Genomic DNA, 18,546 nt, shown 5'->3' with positions numbered 1-18,546 from the left:
ACTTTATGTAATACTCTTCACCCTTTCTTTTTTTTAGCTTTAGCTATGTTAACTTGCCAGTTTTCTAGCTTCTTAACTCTCTTATGAGAAGTACAAGGCTCAGGATAATCACCATCACTTTCAGATGACAAGTCAAATGAAAAGTCCACGATTTCAAGCAAAATACAGTGAGAGAATCAAACCAGCATGAGTGATGTAAGTGTAGTAAGACGGTGCACGTGAGTGATGTAAGTGCACTGAAATGATGCCTGTGATTGGCTGGCGGCTGACAGCAGCACAGTGATAGGCCAGCCACCCACACAGGGCTAGGGCCTTCTGCTACTGAGGCTCTGATTTGATATTGAAGAAAAAACATGTGTATGTCCCTTTGAATCCATTGTACTGGGGCCAAATGGAGTATTGTTTATCCTCTTCTGCCACATCACAGAGGACGGTTGAAACTCCCGGAAACCAGCACTAACTAAAAAATGGCAGATTTGCAGATTACAACCTTTTACTTCTCAGCTCCTTAATTAGGTTACATGATGTTGTGTGGTGCTGACTGTAGATCTCCATCAGAGGAGAATATCTCAGGGAGGAAAATCTTTTGTTCCACACACACATGAGCCTTGTAAGGAAAAATAAAGACATTTACTTATTGAAGTAATGAAGTGATGATAATTTTCTTTTTTTTTATATAGGAGGGACACTGGCCAAGGGCAACAAAAATCCAGTAAAAAAAAAATGCCCACTGAAATGCCACTCCCATAAAAGGGTCAAAGCAGTAGTCAAAAACTGAAGGATAAGTGTCTTGAAACCTCCCTCTTGAAGGAATTCAAGTCATAGGAAGGTGGAAATACAGAAGCAGACAGGGAGTTCCAGAGAAAGGGATGAATGATTGAGAATACTGGTTAACTCTTGCGTTAGAAAGGTAGACAGAATAGGGCTGAGAGAAAGAAGAAAGTCTTGTGCAGCGAGGCTGCAGAAGGAGGGGAGGCATGCAGTTAGCAAGACCAGAAGAGCAGTTAGCATGAAAATAGTGGTAGAAGGCAGCCAGAGATGCAACATTGTGGCAGTGAGAGAGAGGCTGAAGACAGTCAGTTAGAGGAGAGGAGTTGATGAGACGAAAAGCTGTTGATTCCACCCTTTCTAGAAGAGCAGTATGAGTGGAACCCCCCCAGACATGTGAAGCATACTCCATACATGGACAGATAGGGCCCTTGTACAGTTAGCAGCTGAAGGGGTGAGAAAAACTGGCAGAGATGTCTCAGAACACCTAACTTCATAGAAGCTGTTTTAGCTAGAGATGAGATGTGAAGTTTCCAGTTCAGATGATAAGTAAAGGACAGACCGAGGATGTTTAGTGTAGAAGAGGGGCACAGTTGAGTGTCATTGAAGAAGAGGGGATAGTTGTCTAGAAGGTTGTGTTGAGTTGATAGATGGAGGAATTGAGTTTTTGAGGCATTGAACAATACCAAGTTTGCTCTGCCCCAATCAGAAATTTTAGAAAGATCAGAAGTCAAGCATTCTGTGGCTTCCTTGCGTGAAATGTTTACCTCCTGAAGGGTTTGGACGTCTATGAAAAGACGTGGAAAAGTGCAGAGTGATATCATCAGCGTAGGACTGGATAGGACAAGAAGTTTGGTTTAGATCATTAATGAATAATAAGAAGAGAGTGGGGTGACAGGACAGAACCCTGAGGAACACCACTGTTAATAGATTTAGGAGAAGAACAGTGACCGTCTACCACAGCAACGATAGAACAGTCAGAAAGGGAACTTGAGATGAAGTTACAGAGAGAAGGATAGAAGCCGTAGGAGGGTAGTTTGGAAATCAAAGCTTTGTGCCAGACTCTATCAAAAGCTTTTGATATGTCCAAGGCAACAGCAAAAGTTTCACCCAAAATCTCTAAAAGAGGATAACCAAGACTCAGTAAAGAAAGGCAGATCACCAGTAGAGCGGCCTTGACGGAACCCATATTGGCAATCAGATAGAAGGTTGTGAAGTGATAGATGTTTAAGAATCTTCCTGTTGAAGATAGATTCAAAAACTTTAGATAGGCAGGAAATTAAAGCAATAGGACGGTAGTTTGAGGGATTAGAACGGTCACCCTTTTTAGGAACAGGCTGAATGTAGGCAAAACTTCCAGCAAGAAAGGAAGGTAGATGTTGACAGACAGAGCTGAAAGAGTTTGACTAGGCAAGGTGCAAGCACGGAGGCACAATTTCGGAGAACAATAGGAGGGACCTCATCAGGTCCATAAGCCTTCTGAGGATTTAGGCCTGCAAGGGCATGGAAAGTATCATTGCAAAGAATTTTAACAGGTAGCATGAAGTGGTCAGAGGGTGGAGGAGAGGGAGGAACAAGCCCAGAATCATCCAATGTAGTGTTTTTAGCAAAGGTTTTGAGTGAAGAGTTCAGCTTTAGAAATAGATGTGATAGCAGTGGTGCCATCTGGTTGAAATAAAGGAGGGAAAGAAGAAGAAGCAAAGTTTATTGGAGATATTTTTGGCTAGATGCCAGAAGTCATGAGGGGAATTAGATCTTGAAAGGTTTTGACACTTTCGGTAAATGAAGGAGTTTTTGGCTAGTTGGAGAACAGACTTGGCATGGTTCTGGGCAGAAATATAAAGTGCATGAGATTCTGGTGATGGAAGGCTTAAGTACCTTTTGTGGGCCACCTCTCTATCATGTATAGCATGAGAACAAGCTGTGTTAAACCAAGGTTTGGAAGGTTTAGGTCGAGAAAAAGAAGTGAGGAATGTATGCCTCCATGCCAGACACTATCACCTCTGTTATGCGCTCAGCACACAAAGATGGGTCTCTGACACGGAAGCAGTAGTCACTCCAAGGAAAATCAGCAAAATACCTCCTCAGGTCCCCCCAACTAGCAGAGGCAAAACGTCAGAGGCACCTTCGCTAAGGGGGGATCCTGAGGAGGGATTTGAGCGATAGGACAAGATACAGATATGAGATTGTGATCAGAGTAGCCCAACAGAGAAGAAAGGGTGACATCATAAGCAGAAGGATTAGAGGTCAGGAAAAAGGTCAAGAATATTGGGTGTATCTCCAAGACGGTCAGAAATACGAGTAGGGTGTTGCAGCAATTGCTCTAAGTCGTGGAGGATAGCAAAGTTGAAGGCTAGTTCATTAGGATGGTCAGTGAAGGGGAGAGGAAAGCCAAAGCTGGTGGTGAACATTGAAGTCTCCAAGAATGGAGATAATGATAATGGTGCTGCTAAGGAAAAAAAATATATTATGAAAGAGAACATTATAAAAAATAGCACATGCTGACAGGAATGCAAAGGACCCATAGATCAAGGTGACAGTTTTCCATCTCTCATGGTTGATAACTGATACATTCTTTTTTTTTACTGGTTTTTATACAGCAGAACCGCTTCCCGAGCATGTACAAATGATACTTGAAAAATCAGACACTAGGAATTCTGTACTGACCTGGAGCAGAGCAGCATTATCTGTGAAGGCGTCAATGTCTGAGGCAAACTGCTGGATGTTCCTCTTCAGGTTGTCCACCATCATCTTGCCCTCCTTCTTTGGTGAGTTTGGAGGGAGGTCCCTTGCGACTGGCAGCCTCCCACCACCTGTGGGAATGTGGGACTATACTCTGACACACTTCTGTGCTGCACCTCCACTATTTTCAAAAGGCTCTAGTTGAAGTTACACATATTTTTAAGGATGTTTTTATGAATCTACTGACATATTAACAAGATTTTTACATTACTAATAGAAAAAAACACTCTTGAGAACTTGGCTGATTATCTCTGTGGTCTTTGAGAATAATCATAATAAGAGAGCAGAGTGTTTCTGAATACAAGCATGTATGACTCTTCAAACTTTACATCCCCTAAACCCAATAAGCAGCAGTCCTAGCCTCCTCTGTGTGTACACCCACTATGAGTAATTCAAGTTATTATTAATTTCTTTAAGTATATATCTTCAGCAAAATGTCTTGTATAAATTCCTACACTCCAAAAACAAGTAATTTATCAATTCTAAAACTACTTTAACATAAAAAAAAAAAAAAAAAACACTAGAAGCAGCTGCAGGGGCAGTAGAGCAGTGTGGTCCCAGAGCAGCATTTACTCCACCACTGGCTCTACTGGACACTGTCATGGCATCAGGCTTGTTGGTTCTAAAATATCAGCCACAAACCTCCAGCCTTCCTCTTCAACAAGCTGAATATCCTCCAAAACCATGTCATTACAGTGGTCCATGTACTATATACAAACTGTTACTACTGATCTCAGCCATGATGGTCACAATACAATAAACAATAGTGATGGAGGGAGGGAACAAAGTCATTTAGTCATCAATATCTCCCTACCCATCAGCAAAAAATACTGAGACAAAAAGTGTGGAAAGTGCCTCTGACTAAGTAAATTATGATGCATGTGAGCTTCTCAGTTTATCATGTGACTGGTTAGTGTGTGGAGCTTGGCTGATGGGTGGAGCTTTTTAGAGGCCAGTGAGCTGCACCTGACTCAGGAAACACTCACAAAACTATCCCACTGAGTGCAAAATCACTGATTTTGCACTCAGTCGACATGAAGCCACTTACAATATACAAGTGTGGTGTGTGTGTGTGTGTGTGTGTGTGTGTGTGTGTGTGTGTGTGTGTGTGTGTGTGTGTGTGTGTGTGTGTGTGTGTGTGTGTGTGTGTGTGTGTGTGTGTGTGTGTGTGTGTGTGTGTGTGTGTGTGTGTGTGTGTGTGTGTGTGTGTGTGTGTGTGTGTGTGTGTGTGTGTGTGTGTGTGTGTTGTCTGTGAAAGGTGAAAGACTTGTGCAATATTGGAATGATAATAAAAGTAAAAAAAAATTCTTAAAATAAAAGACAATTTAAAAGACAGGAAAACAGTAAGTTCAGTCAACAATGTATAAAAAAGGAAATAATATGAATATGAAGGAAAAAAAAAAGTAAAACTATAAGATTAGAAAAATTAGGACATCTAAAATGCTGGATGATGATAAAGTAACATTAGTCTTTAAAATAATGGCAAATTAAAGACAAAAAAAAAAAAAAAAAAAAAGGTTTGTAAAACAATGAGTGATAATAACAAACATAAGTCAATAAAAAAGTGGATAATGATAAAAAAATCTATTTACTATCCCAAAAAATGTCATGTAATTAAATACATAGAAATGAGACCTAGAATTAAAAATAAATAAATAAATAAATAAATAAATAAATAAATGAAAAAAAAACAAAAAAAAACAATATAATATATATATATATATATATATATATATATATATATATATATATATATATATATATATATATATATATATATATATATATATATATATATATATATATATAATATACTGTATATACTGTATATACTCTAAGGCAAGGGTTCTTAACTCTGAGTCCATGGACCTCTTGTGGCGGTTCATTTATGGGCTTCAGGGGATCCATGAATGTCAGATAAAAATTTAACATTTATATTCACTATGTTTTTGTTTTAAATTGTTATAATTTTGTTAATATATGACAGAAGTAAAACTGTCATCGTCATCAAGTTTTGACTCCTGGAGTGGTTCCCCATTGAAAGAAGTAAGAGAAAACACATCCTGCCACTACTTGTAAACATGCCTGTCAGCACAGCCTGCATCTTGTGCCACTCCATGTCATATGCCTATTCCTTAATTTTGCAATTTATCACTGTTTTTGGAATATTTTCATATACCTGCTGACACAGACTGTAACAGTGACAAAGACCTTGATTAAGATGACCTCACTGACCTGAGGGCAAAGGGGAATATAACAAAATAAATTCAACTTGAAGAGCCCTCAAGAATTGTGGAGCTTACACTCGTCAGGTTAAGCAAGCTATGGTTGTTCTGACTCTGTTTCTGCTATATACCTTTGTGACTCATGATTTTCAGCATTTGCTTCTATCAAAAACAAAAGGTGAAAGCTGACTGGAAAGATGATGTGTATGTTACCTTGTAAAGGACCACTCCAGAGTTTCACAACAACATTCAATTTCTCCATGAAAGAGAATAGTTTTTGTTTTTAGAGTGCTTACTTTATCCATATGTTGTGCATGTCATTTGCTGTATGAGTCCATAATTGTTTAATAACAAACTACATTCATTGCATGCAATGTTGGGTTTGGGTGTTTATGTGCATTTTTCAAGGGAGGGGGGGTCCATAACTTTCACCAGACTCTCAAAGGAGTCTGTCATTCAAAAAGATTAAAACTCCAGTTCTAAGGTAACTAGATACTCATAATTAGCATATGCATTTTATAAACACATCTCTCTGGCATTCTGGTATTTATAAAAGAGTGTAACCATCTGAAAATACATGCTATTGTCACAAGAAGCCTAATTATATGAGTTTTGGAGAGAGAGAGAGAGAGAGAGAGAGAGAGAGAGAGAGAGATGAGAGATGAGAGAGAGAGAGGGAGAGAGGGAGGGATGGGGAGGGAGGGAGGGAGGGAGGGAGGGAGGGAGGGAGGGAGGGAGGGAGGGAGGGAGAGAGAGAGAGAGAGAGAGAGAGAGAGAGAGAGAGAGAGAGAGAGAGAGAGAGAGAGAGAGAGAGAGAGAGTGAGAGAGGGAGAGAGAGAGAGAGAGAGAGAGAGAGAGAGAGAGAGAGAGAGAGAGAGAGAGAGAGAGAGAGAGAGAGAGAGAGAAAGGATATACCTGTTAGTGCTTTACAAGTACTAAAAGGTAAACACATCTGGCACACTCACATGTTTGTTAATGAGTGAGAGTGTTTCCTTGGCCGGGGCTGTGACCAGTGACCTGAGGACCTCTGCTGCCCTCTGCTCCTTCCCCTGCGGTGCCAGACACCCTGGCACCAGTGTCCACTCACATGACCTGACATACAAGTAGACACACAGGTAAAAGATGAATTGGTGGACATAATGTCACACATATATAAAAGTAGAGCTCCTATCTTAGAAGTCTGAATATCTGGAATGAACTCAGAGGAATGATAATGGCATGTAATGTATATTATCTTAAAAAAGGAGTGGAGAGGTCCAGATGTGGTGTCAAGATAAGACCACATAAGTAGTTAAGGAATTATATATTATATTAGGTAATATTAAGTAAATACATCAAAATAACCAAGAAAACAGCATTTCTTTTATCATCCACCCAATACAACAATCAAACCTAACAAAACAAAACAAAATAACTCAACCTAACAAACCAAAACAACACACCTCAATCTAACAAAATAAAACAACACACTTCAATCTAACAAAACAAAACAAAACAAAAAACACCTCAACCTATCTAATCAGCACAACACACCCCACCACTTGGTCAGCTTACGGATGAACATCACAGAGTGGCGCCATGTTGATAGCTGAGTCGAGACAGTGGCCAGGCAGGCGGGGAAGCAGGGCCAGCAGGCGGGCCATCAGTGTGTCACCACTGTGATCTGCAGCACTCACAAGGTCCAGTGTGCGGTCCACCACCACCAATGACACCTTGTTGGTTGCTACCTGAGAGGAAGAAATTACTAGCCATCAACATCATTATTATAATTTATTAAGAGGTATCTGTAAGGAATCAACTACCACCACTCCACTCCCTCCTACTTGTTCACTCAGCTCTTATCTCCTCTTGCCTTCAAATATTTCCCGCTCGTTCACTTGGCTTCCCTCTTCCACCACCTTTAAGCATTATGAACTGAGAGTGGGACCAGTTTCAATGCCTCCCTTCGCTCCTCCTCATCTCACCTGCTTCAAACGGATTGCTTCATGAAGCCTGTACGAGGTGAGGAGTCGTGTGTGGCACCAAGGAGAGCAGACAGGCAGCTAAGCTCTTCCTGAGCACACCTTGTGTTCTTCAACCCTAGTTGCCTCACCTAACTGGGATACTCTGATACACTGAGGGGTGGTTCAGAGTGCTGTTTGCCATCCCTGTCTTCTGAGTCTTGTATAGTTCTCTCCCCAGTCTCCTACCTCCATCTTGCAGGTCCTAACCCCCATCACAAAGTCACACAGCTGGGAGTGTTGAGAGTAACCTATTGTCACTGCCTTTACCATCTTCCTCCCCCCACCATGAGGCAATACCATCCGTCAGCGGAATTTACACAACGTGGAGTCCCCATCACCTCACCAGTTGCTACGGGGACATGTTGCGCTGTTTGCTTTGTCGAAATCAAAATACTGGCTCCTTGCCTTGCATTTTTGTCAGTCCTCCATGCCCTGTTAATCAATGTGGCTCCCTTGACAGTATCTTTAATGTGACTGAGATCCTGGGATTTAGTAAGGTGATCCATGAGACTAACCCTTTCCACCAGGGACAGATGGGGTGATGGGGCTAAAAATGTGAATGGTATGTGTGTGTGTGTGTGTGTGTGTGTGTGTGTGTGTGTGTGTGTGTTGCTTTGTCTGGGCCACTCTATGTGGAACTGCCAGCTTGGTATAAAGATAGATAGGTCTTGAATTTTCAACATTATCACCACTGATCCATAAAGTTGTATGTAAAAATAATACAAATGGTACTATTTTTTTGTAGCAGTAGTAGTATAATTGGTGCCAAACAACTTAAGAACTCCTGCTGATATGGGCGTCACACTCCACAAACTGGCAGCTCGCTCTTTCTCATCCTAAAAAAATGGTCCAGGAGAAAATGACTACTTGGCAACTCAAGTTGGTCCCTTATATGTTTTCAAAGCACACAATTATGGATTCAGTGTTTGACATATTAGCATGGGGAAGAGTTTTCTTTTGTGACCACTCCTAGCTTTAGCTTACAAAATGATTGTGTCTATTTTAAACATATTGTTCTGCTGAGTTGCTGTGTGATGGCTGGATAATATACAGAGTATGATCACATAGTACACATATTAAGAGTTTCACTAGAATGCTGGAAAAAATAAATTAATTAATTAATTTTAAAAAAATACAAAAAAACTGTATAACTGTTGCCAATGAAAGGACTGTGAATGTGCTGGTCAAGAAATGGCATGATGAGGGATGCAGGAATGTGTCTCACCACAAACATAGTGGTGGACCAGCCCAAAATGTTTGACAACACCATATATGCTATCAAAAGATAGTTAAAGCTAAATCCTCAACTTACAGCAGAACAACTAAAAGAACAAACATCCATCACCATGTCTGTGGTGAGGTGCATCCTCTCCTCTCTCATCAGACCATTTCTTGACCAAAACACTCACAATCCTTTCATTGGCATGAGATATAGGGCTTATTTTTTTATCTCTTTCACCAATCTTATGAAACTGTATCACTTGAGCTATGTAATTGTCACTTGTATTGTTTGAAGGCATTGCACAACAACTCAGCAGAACACTATAATTAAAACAAACACAACCCTCTTGTCAATACGTCAAACACTGAATCTATTATTCTATGCTTTGAAAACATATAAGGGGCCAGTTTGAGTTCCCATGCAGTTATTTTTCTCCTAGCTGATTTTTTTCAGACTGAGGAATAATTTGCCAGTTTGCGGAATATAACATTCACGTCGGCAGATGGAGCAAATTGTAGTAGTAGTAGTAGTGGCATCAATAGTTGTAAAAATTATAGGATTTCCTCCAGACACAAGAATGAAAAGAAAAAAAGCATACATACATGTACCAAGGCTGTCTTCCACACAAAGAGCCAAAACAAGGCACACAACTTTCATATTCACACTCATTCACACTGCTCTCTTAGCCCCTTGGCCCCCAAGCAGAAGAGAAAATACTCATGAAAAATAAGGATCTTAAACTTAATGACGACAATGATAAATCACTGCTCCAGTTACTACTGCTAAGAACAAGTAAAGAAACAATAGTGAATGTGCTTGTGCTTGTGTCTCAGTTGATCCTCTTCACAGAAAATGTCACTCTAATAGATAGAAAGACTACCAGTGAAAACAAACCTTTCGTCTCTGCCTGGCTGGGGAGAAAACATCCAGCTCTGTGCCGATAATGTGAGCCGTCTGTCCGATGGTGAAGATCTCCTCCCGCGCATTCATCCCCTGAAGGAGGCTGTGTATGGAGGCCACCAGCTGCCGCACCGACACTCGCATCTCATGAGGGAGGTGGTGGAACTCAACCTCACCTAAGGAAGGTTAAGGGGTTGAGTGTGCATGAGGACAGTGTTGATACAGTGTTAGTAAATACAGCAAATGCATGGTCAGAGGATAATTAACTTGCTGTGCCCAATTTCACTGTCTATGGTATTTCTTATCTTTATAGGTAGACTTAGGAATATTGATTGGAGTCCCAGGTTATAACTCTGTCAGATTTTTTCTTTATGTAAGAGGGACACTGGCCTAGGTCAAAAAGGCCCAATGAGTGCCAGACAGTCCCAAAGGAAAGAGCCAAATGAATTGCCAAAAATTGGAGTGCAAGTGTCTTGGAGCCTCCCTCTTGAAAGGATTCAAGTCACAGGAAGGAGGAGTCACAGAGGTTACTAGGAAAAGGAGTGAATAATTAAAAATACTGCTTAACTCTTGCATTAGAGAGGTGAAGAGAATAGGGATGAGAAAGTCTTGTGTAGCAATAATGAGGGAGGAGGGGAAGCATGGAGTTAGCAAGAATATTAAAGCAGTGTGAAAACAGTGGTAGGAAACAGCAGGAGGTGCAACACTGCAATGATGAGAGAAAGGCTGAGGACAAAGTAGAGGAGCTGATGAGATTAAGCTAACTTGGGCACCACTAAGTAACCTAATTGTCCTGCAGGCCTGAGTACAGAGTCTGGTGTGTTGGTATATTAGAGGTGAATGCAGATCTGATTGTGATTTTTCCCCATAACCCTGATGTGGGTATTAGACCATATTTAAAAAAATATATATTATATTTCTATTAATTTAGTTTTAGTTTTCATCATTTAATTGTATTTTTGCATTTTTAATTTGTATTTATCTATTCATTAATTTTCTATTTATTTATTTATCGTGATCAAGGGGTGCACATGTTTATACTCTGTCAGTTCCAATACTATACAACTCTGGATCATAGCTAGTTTATATTTTTCTAAAAGATTCAATTCTAAATTGCAATATAATAAGTTGCCCATCAAAAAATTAATATATTTTTACCATCCTGCAACCTAATTACCTGAGAGGCTTAAAACCAAATATTCATTTTTCACTCAGTCCGTATCAAACTGTTGTCTTAAATAAGCTAAACATTTTAGCATTGATATTTCAAAATAGTTTCTAATTTGTTTGAGGATAAATAAGCTTATATTCTTCCCTTTTAGTATCATCCAAAATTTGAACTTTTGTTTCCCTTCTTTACATCAAATAGTCTTCACAAATTACATAAGCTTAAAACAATATTCTATACAAACTGCTCAAAGTCTTACAAAACCTGACAGATGATAATGAGATCAGGACATGAAACAGGGAGAAAAAATAAACAGAGGAAGAATTACTGTAAAAGAACAGCCAGTTGTGTATTCCCTCCTCACACTGATCCTCTCATTCTCCTCTCACTCCTTTCTCTCACACACTCCTCCTGCTATCAAGGACTTGCCAACACCACAGAAATTTGATTTACTTACTACTTACTCCAGTCCTTGTATTCCCTCCTCACAATGACTAATTCTCTCATTCTCCTCTTACTTTCTCTCACACACTTCTCCAATGCTATCAGACTGACCAGTGACACATTAAACTTAGAAAAAATGAGCACAGAGGAATAATTACTGGAAAAAAAAGCTACTACTTACTCTTGTCATTGTATTCCCTCCTCACACTAACTAATCCTCTCTTTCTCCTCTCACTCCTCCACTGGTAACAAAGACTCACCAAGACCAGTGAGAGGTTTGATCTTGTCGCCACGAGTCACAGCTTGGTGGTGCTTGGATATCCTGGGCACATCAGGGCTCAGGAGTGGATACAACGAGGCAAACACCGGCATAAAGAAGAGATCCTCAGAGTATGGAACGATGACCAGGGGGAGGTAAAATACTTCTACAGTGTAGTTCTGGAAATCATGAGAGAACTATGTATATATATATTCTGTCTTGTTCTTAAGGTCATGCCATTTGTAAATGAATGAGCAATATCTTTTATTATTCTCAAACACTTAGGGACTATTTCACAATCACCTCCTGTTGTTGTGATCATTATCTATGAGTGGTGATGTTCACCACTAACAATAAATCTGATTTTACAGACGTTTTTCGCGGCGTTCTTTGTTTTGATCCTTACCAGAAATTGGAACCTTTGATAACGCTGGCTTGTGAGCTGCTGGGCCTCCCCAGTGGAGCTTACCTATGTATTTATTTCTTGCAAATAACACGTTCTTATCCTCTTGTACTTGTATTATTTTCTAAATTGTATATTAAAATTATTTAACAATACAACAAAATTTTGTTGGCTATTATAGTAATATGATAGAATTTAAGAATTTGGATGGCAGCATGAACTCACTTCACCAGCTAATGGAAGCTTCACTACCTGTCACCCTTATTTCATCTACTAAGCCTCCTTGGTTAAAAACTAATAATTCTCACATATGCATAAGCTGTATGGAATTTGTCATCTAAGAGGAATATTAGATAATATTGAAATAACATTACCACTTCCATCAGAGGGCTAGGCTTGCTTCTGTTAAGCTAGGTTTAAATTAATTCAGTTAATTAATTTAATTGTTAATCCTTTCAATGGTAGATCATGATTAAAAAAGAAAACATCATATTTTTGCTGAGAAATAATTAATCACTGTCTCAAAAATAGTAAGCTAGGGCTATTTCCATAAAACCCAAAATATTTCAATCTAACAGTGAATTTGTACAGCAATGAGGAAGAGAGAAATAGATGATTTATTATGTGCCTGGATGGCATACGCAGAGTTTAGCGAATGTTAGACAGATATTTCAAGGGAAGAATTTAAAATCACAAAATGTAACCATGTTTGCAGTATATGGATATGGTGTGTTGAAGGCACCAGTGATGTATTTAAATTTTCGGTACCTTTCTCTTTCTCTTTTAATGCTGGCATGGTCAGTTCTTTTGTCATGAATTGACTCATTTTATCTAGTAATGGGGCTCTGCCATACCAACATTACTGAATCAGAGGTATTCGTTTTGCTATGATCATTACCAGGTTGGGAATCACTAAAAATCATGAAAACAACAACTGTAAAATCAGATCAAGGTGTTGGTAATGCCTATTACCAGGTTGATAAGGCTCTTGCTTGGGAACATTACCAAGTGAGTGTGAAATTGGTCCTTAGACTTGTTGACTTATAAAAATGGAAAGGGCTTGCACATTTAAATATTGAGTTTTTCACAGTCCTTCCCTGTTTAGCAGCTACTGGCTCTCCTCTAAATACTTCTGCATCTACAATTTCACACATCTACACCCACATGTTCTACACAAGCTTAACTACATATAAACAAGATGTTAATCCTGTCACTTCAACATTTTACTTTAAGGAAGGCAACTCATGTGACTTAATTATAACCCAAAAATTTACATGCAATCAACACACAGAGATTGTTAGATTTTTTTGTGTTGAGGAAGCAGTGAGTTTGATAATATTAGTGTGTTGCAGAAATTATTAGCATTATGAGAGCTATGAATGTGTTGCTGATGTTGCTTTGGCTGAAATTACTGTTAGCATCATGGAGGTTGAGTGTGATGTTAATGTGTGTTGCAGAGCTTGAGTGCCAGGGCTATGGAAACTGTGAGTGCTGGACAGCCACACCCACCATGTTGCCCATCCAGGTCAGAACACTCTGCTCCAACTCAGTGGTCAGCACAGCATCGTCCACATCTCTGCCACCATAACGTGCATAGGTGTGCACGCTGGGGTGGGCTGAGGTGATGATGATGCAGTACTGGAAGCTGGATGCCTGGATCACATCTTTGAGAATAGTGGCCGTGGTGCCCCTCACTGGACTACTCAGCAGGAAGGCTGCCTTGACATCCCTCTCGCTGCCCTTCTGTTGAGGGCAATGCCAAGGTGAATAATGAAACTGAGAAGTTAGTAATACTTGGTCTATCTCCCTCCACCCCTCGGCCTCTCTTGCCACCCTTCTCTTGAAGGTGATGGCAAAAGTGAATGATGAACTTAAGAGGCTAGCAATATTAAGCAACAAATTTAATGATCTATCTACATGTCAGGCCAGCAATCCCATACGTGATGGCCCAAACAGAGCAATGCATGCTCACACACACACATCACTCACACTCTTAGCCCTGTTGCCACTCAGTGGAAAGAGATAATCTCAATAAAAGCCATACAATATTCTACTCAATAAATAACCATGAAATAAAAAGGAACTATAATCTAACACTAAAATATTTATCACTCTGTTCCTAAAACTAAGCACAATAACTGGAGGGCTGACAATGGAGAGGGAAAGATAACAAATTGAGTTGATTTTGTCAAACAATGAGAAATTATGATAACAAATGAAGTAATGAAAGAGAAATAGTAGGGAATCAAAGCCCACAGCATGACACGGTTATGTTACACAACCTCTGCATCTTGCAAAGAAGCAGGGCACTAATACAACACTGCCATTACTATTACTACTGTTTCAATAATGCTTGTCTAATTAACAGTACAATGAATCTACTGAATGCATGTGTTACTTTAATTTATATGAAAAGATTGCCTAAAAAGAGGCCTTCTATCAACATGAAATAAAAGCTTCATGCACTGCCTTAACATTTTTTTTTTCCCTCCCAGCAAGAGTGAGGCCAAAGGCTCTTTGTCAGACCCGTTGTTTTGCTATATTTTGCATATTTCGACTTACTGGCATATGAACAAAGGTTTCTGCCTCTCAACTCACGCAACTATCACCTAATCACTGCAACTCAAGCTTGAGCGCGTAAAATGCACAAATTATATGCCATAATGCACTTCATATATGGGATGACTCCATCAGACTCAGCAGTAATTGTACAATCAAGATGTATTGTAAAAAACTTGAAAAAAAAAGTATTATGATGAGTTGAACTGTGAAGATGTTAAAAATGTTTTTAACATGTTTTACTTATGCTTGCTATTTTCAACAGTCAATCATTGAATGCTGAAATATATTATTACATTAAGTGGGAAAAATTCTCATGAACATAATAGTGTTATCAGAATACAAATAAAGCTCCACATATTGAAAACACAGTCATTTACAGCAACATGTCACTTGCTGCAACCATCACGGCAGCACGACACTTGGCGTGGCATGTGCAGGTGGGCTCTGTATGACTGGGTCTGCAACTCATCTAAAAATTAGAGCCCCCCCCAGCTGCTGGGGAAGATTCTTTAAGTTGCTCCCCAGCTTAAAGCACCTGTTACCTGATTTTTTTTCTCCCTCACTCTGGTAAGCACAAGTTTCTCTCACTTACTTAATATAATAACAACAACAACAATAACAACAATGACAATAATAATAATAATAATAATAATAATAATAATAATAATAATAATAATAAAAATAATAATAATAATATTGATAATAATAATAATAATAATAATAATAATAATAATAATAATAATAATAATAATAATAATAATGATAATCATAGTAATAATAATAATAATAATAATAATAATAATGATAATAATAATAATAATAATAATAGGTATATTTCACTCTCATGCATATCTTACACTATGGAACACAGAAGAAACTGAAGAATTATATGCTTATGAACTACACTACATACTATTGTATTGCAGACTATATGCATTTGAACAGGAGTGTGGATATACTATCATATAAGAAAGACATATCATGAATGCCCTCACCTCAAATGATGAGAACTCCTTGACATTCTTAGCCCCAGCATCAGCCAGCCGGCCAAGTCCTCCACTCCAGTGCAGACTCTCAGCTGTTGGTCCGTCCACAAACACCAGCGCATTTTTCACCTTCTTGCAGGCCTCAGTCCACCACGCCTCGCTGACATGGCCGGCACTCACAGCCTCCATGGCACCGACACTCGCACCCTGCAACACACTAACATCACACTTACCCTCCATAATGCTAATAGTCTCAGCACAAGCAACACCAATGACACACACCTTTCATAATACTAACAATTTCCACAACACACACAAATGTTATCAAACTCAGTTACTTCAACACCAAAAATCCAACAATCTCTGTGCTAAACATTAACATTACCATCTCATCCTCAGCCACTTGTATTATTTCAGTAAGCCACACCCTAAATACAGTACAAGCTTAACTATTCATCATGCACTTTGATAGCTGAAGTGGGTCACCGAATTTATAAACAAGTATGATACTGTCCTGTTCAATCAGCCTTCATATGTTTGATTAGGTGAGGTAATGCAAGGAGAGGTTAAATTAAAGTTAAGTAGCACCTTTATAGTTAAAGTGATCCTCTGGAAAAAGGTAATATAAGTTTTGTCCTCTGTTAATATTTGTAGCACTGTAAAAATACTGTCTGCATGAGAGAGAGAGAGAGAGAGAGAGAGAGAGAGAGAGAGAGAGAGAGAGAGAGAGAGAATAAAATTTTTTATATTTTCTATGATATTGCATGGTCAAAAATATTTGTCTTTTCTAAGTAACAAAACTATCAAAGATATTTTAGCACAAAAGTCTAAAAATCTGTGATAACTGTAGCTGTGAGGCAATGGTATTTTGGGATTAAAGTAATGAATAATAATGAAATCCAAATGAGTTATAATCAACTTATTATAATGAAACATAATAATAAGACCTGAGTTACAACAATTATATACTCAGGTAAATCTCACGACTTTCTCTTAACGTTCCTGCTAGTTCAATATGTTCACCATAACTCACCTCAGTGATGACACATAAGGTGATGCAACGTTCAGTGTTCAGTTGTTCGTGTCCCTGTGTTTCCTTGCCTTCATTGTTCTCCAGCCCGTGCACCAGGTGTTGACAGGTGACTCGTGGTGACACAATAATGACTAATTGTGTTTATCTGCTTCACAAATATCAGTTACGTGTTTTGGCATCTACTTATTTGTCTGTTAATAATGCGATGTCTACTTGTTCTCCCCCTTTTTTTTCCTTTGTAATTATTTGTCTACAGTGTAGTAATGATGGGTAATATGTTGTTGACGTTGTTGTGATGGATACGGTAGTGAAGCAAGAGGAAAAAATTATTGGTGTTATGTTTACGTCCCGTAGCCGTTCACTGTTTTGATCTTGATTCTGACGCTAAAGGCGGCTTAGAATTACTATTATTGTCACACACTGTGCACAGGACTCAGATCATCTCTAGTTCCTTGCGTTCACATACACTGTGCCCTAGCTCGGGAGAGATCACCACCCAGGCTTCTCCCACTGCTTTTCATACATCGGGGCCTCTTTCTCATTATAACATTCTGAAGTGCCCTTCCGTTCCATCTCATTACTTTATTCATTCAGTCCTTCCCACCCCGCTTCACTTCTGTATCTCACTTTTCCATTTTTTTTTTTTTTACATCACATTCAACGCTCTCTCTCTCTCTCTCTCTCTCTCTCTCTCTCTCTCTCTCTCTCTCTCTCTCTCTCTCTCTCTCATTACCCATTCACACTCATTTCGATTTCTCCCTGCCATATCTAACACAACTTCTTGTCCTCTCCTGTCTGTAATTCTCGTGCACATCCTCCTCCATTTGCTTTCACTTTCATTCCAAAGATGCACCTTTCTTGCGACTCCGATTTGACAGTCACTTCCAGGCGTTTTACTGAGGTGCCAGTCTTGTAAGGTCGGAGATCATGGCCCTTCATCTTTATCACTGGCCATCCTCACACCTTCCGTCATGTTAAGGCTTCCTCCCATGTCCTCCAATTACCAATGCATGTATTTTTTTTTGCAAATACCACAAGTTCTTATCACCTTGAAGTTGAATTGTTTTCTGAATGATGTATTAAGATTATTTAACAGTAGCTACAACAATACTTTGTAGGCTATAAGTGTAATATGATAAAATTTAAGAATAATTTGGATGCTGGGATGAACTCACCTGCTGAACACGACCCGAAAACTTCAGTACCTGTCATACTTATTTCATGTGCTACGCCCCTTGGCCAAACTCCTGTAATAACCCTGACAGGGTACGAGTATATGGCATTTGTCCCCTAAGATAAATAATTCAATTTAACAATGTATGTGTAAAAGCAATGAGAGAAAGGAGAAATAGATGATTTATCATGTGTCTCGTTGGCACATGATAAACAGAAATGATAATGGTTGGCTAATCACGATTCGTGATCTGGATGGCCATGGTGGAATTTAAAAGTTGCATATTCAGGTCAGACCAGATCTGCTTGCACGCCAGTCTACAGCAGACTGTTGTGTACCATAAACACAGTTTACAAAACAACTTGGTGAATGTTAGACAGATATTCAAAGGGAAGACTTTAAATCACAAAATATAACCATAATTGTAATAGATGGATAGGCCGTGTTGAATGTATCAATGACATTTTCCCATGCCTCTCTCTCTCTCTCTCTCTCTCTCTCTCTCATACGAGGCTGCTCCAACATGCCAACATTACCGAATCAGAGGTCTCCGTTTAGTCATGATCGTCACCAGGTTGGGGATTACCGAAACCAAGAAAACAACGACTATGAAATCTGATGGAGGTGTTGGTAATGCCTGTTACCAAGCTGGTAAGG

The 18,546-nt window shown here is 39.2% G+C and overlaps 1 protein-coding gene across 1 annotated transcript in view; it reads right to left on the bottom strand.

The window, feature by feature from the left end:
* Positions 1–17,342, bottom strand: part of LOC135091998 (sec1 family domain-containing protein 2-like) — a 34,362-nt gene extending 17,020 nt beyond the window's left edge. Inside the window, exons 1-9 of the mRNA XM_063990110.1 lie at positions 16,716–17,342; positions 15,692–15,899; positions 13,644–13,877; positions 11,733–11,910; positions 9,855–10,036; positions 7,290–7,462; positions 6,672–6,827; positions 5,690–5,702; positions 3,436–3,597 (exon numbers count right to left, since the gene is read on the bottom strand). Of these exons, the coding sequence (XP_063846180.1) occupies positions 3,436–3,597; positions 5,690–5,702; positions 6,672–6,827; positions 7,290–7,462; positions 9,855–10,036; positions 11,733–11,910; positions 13,644–13,877; positions 15,692–15,871 (1,278 nt within the window). The 5' untranslated portion in view covers positions 15,872–15,899; positions 16,716–17,342. The remainder of the gene's footprint in view (positions 1–3,435; positions 3,598–5,689; positions 5,703–6,671; positions 6,828–7,289; positions 7,463–9,854; positions 10,037–11,732; positions 11,911–13,643; positions 13,878–15,691; positions 15,900–16,715) is intronic.
* Positions 17,343–18,546: the final 1,204 nt, after the last annotated feature.

The sequence above is a fragment of the Scylla paramamosain genome, chromosome 39 (assembly GCF_035594125.1).
Source record: "Scylla paramamosain isolate STU-SP2022 chromosome 39, ASM3559412v1, whole genome shotgun sequence".
Taxonomy (NCBI): Eukaryota; Metazoa; Arthropoda; class Malacostraca; order Decapoda; family Portunidae; genus Scylla; species Scylla paramamosain.
This window is presented reverse-complemented; position numbering and strand designations above follow the sequence as displayed.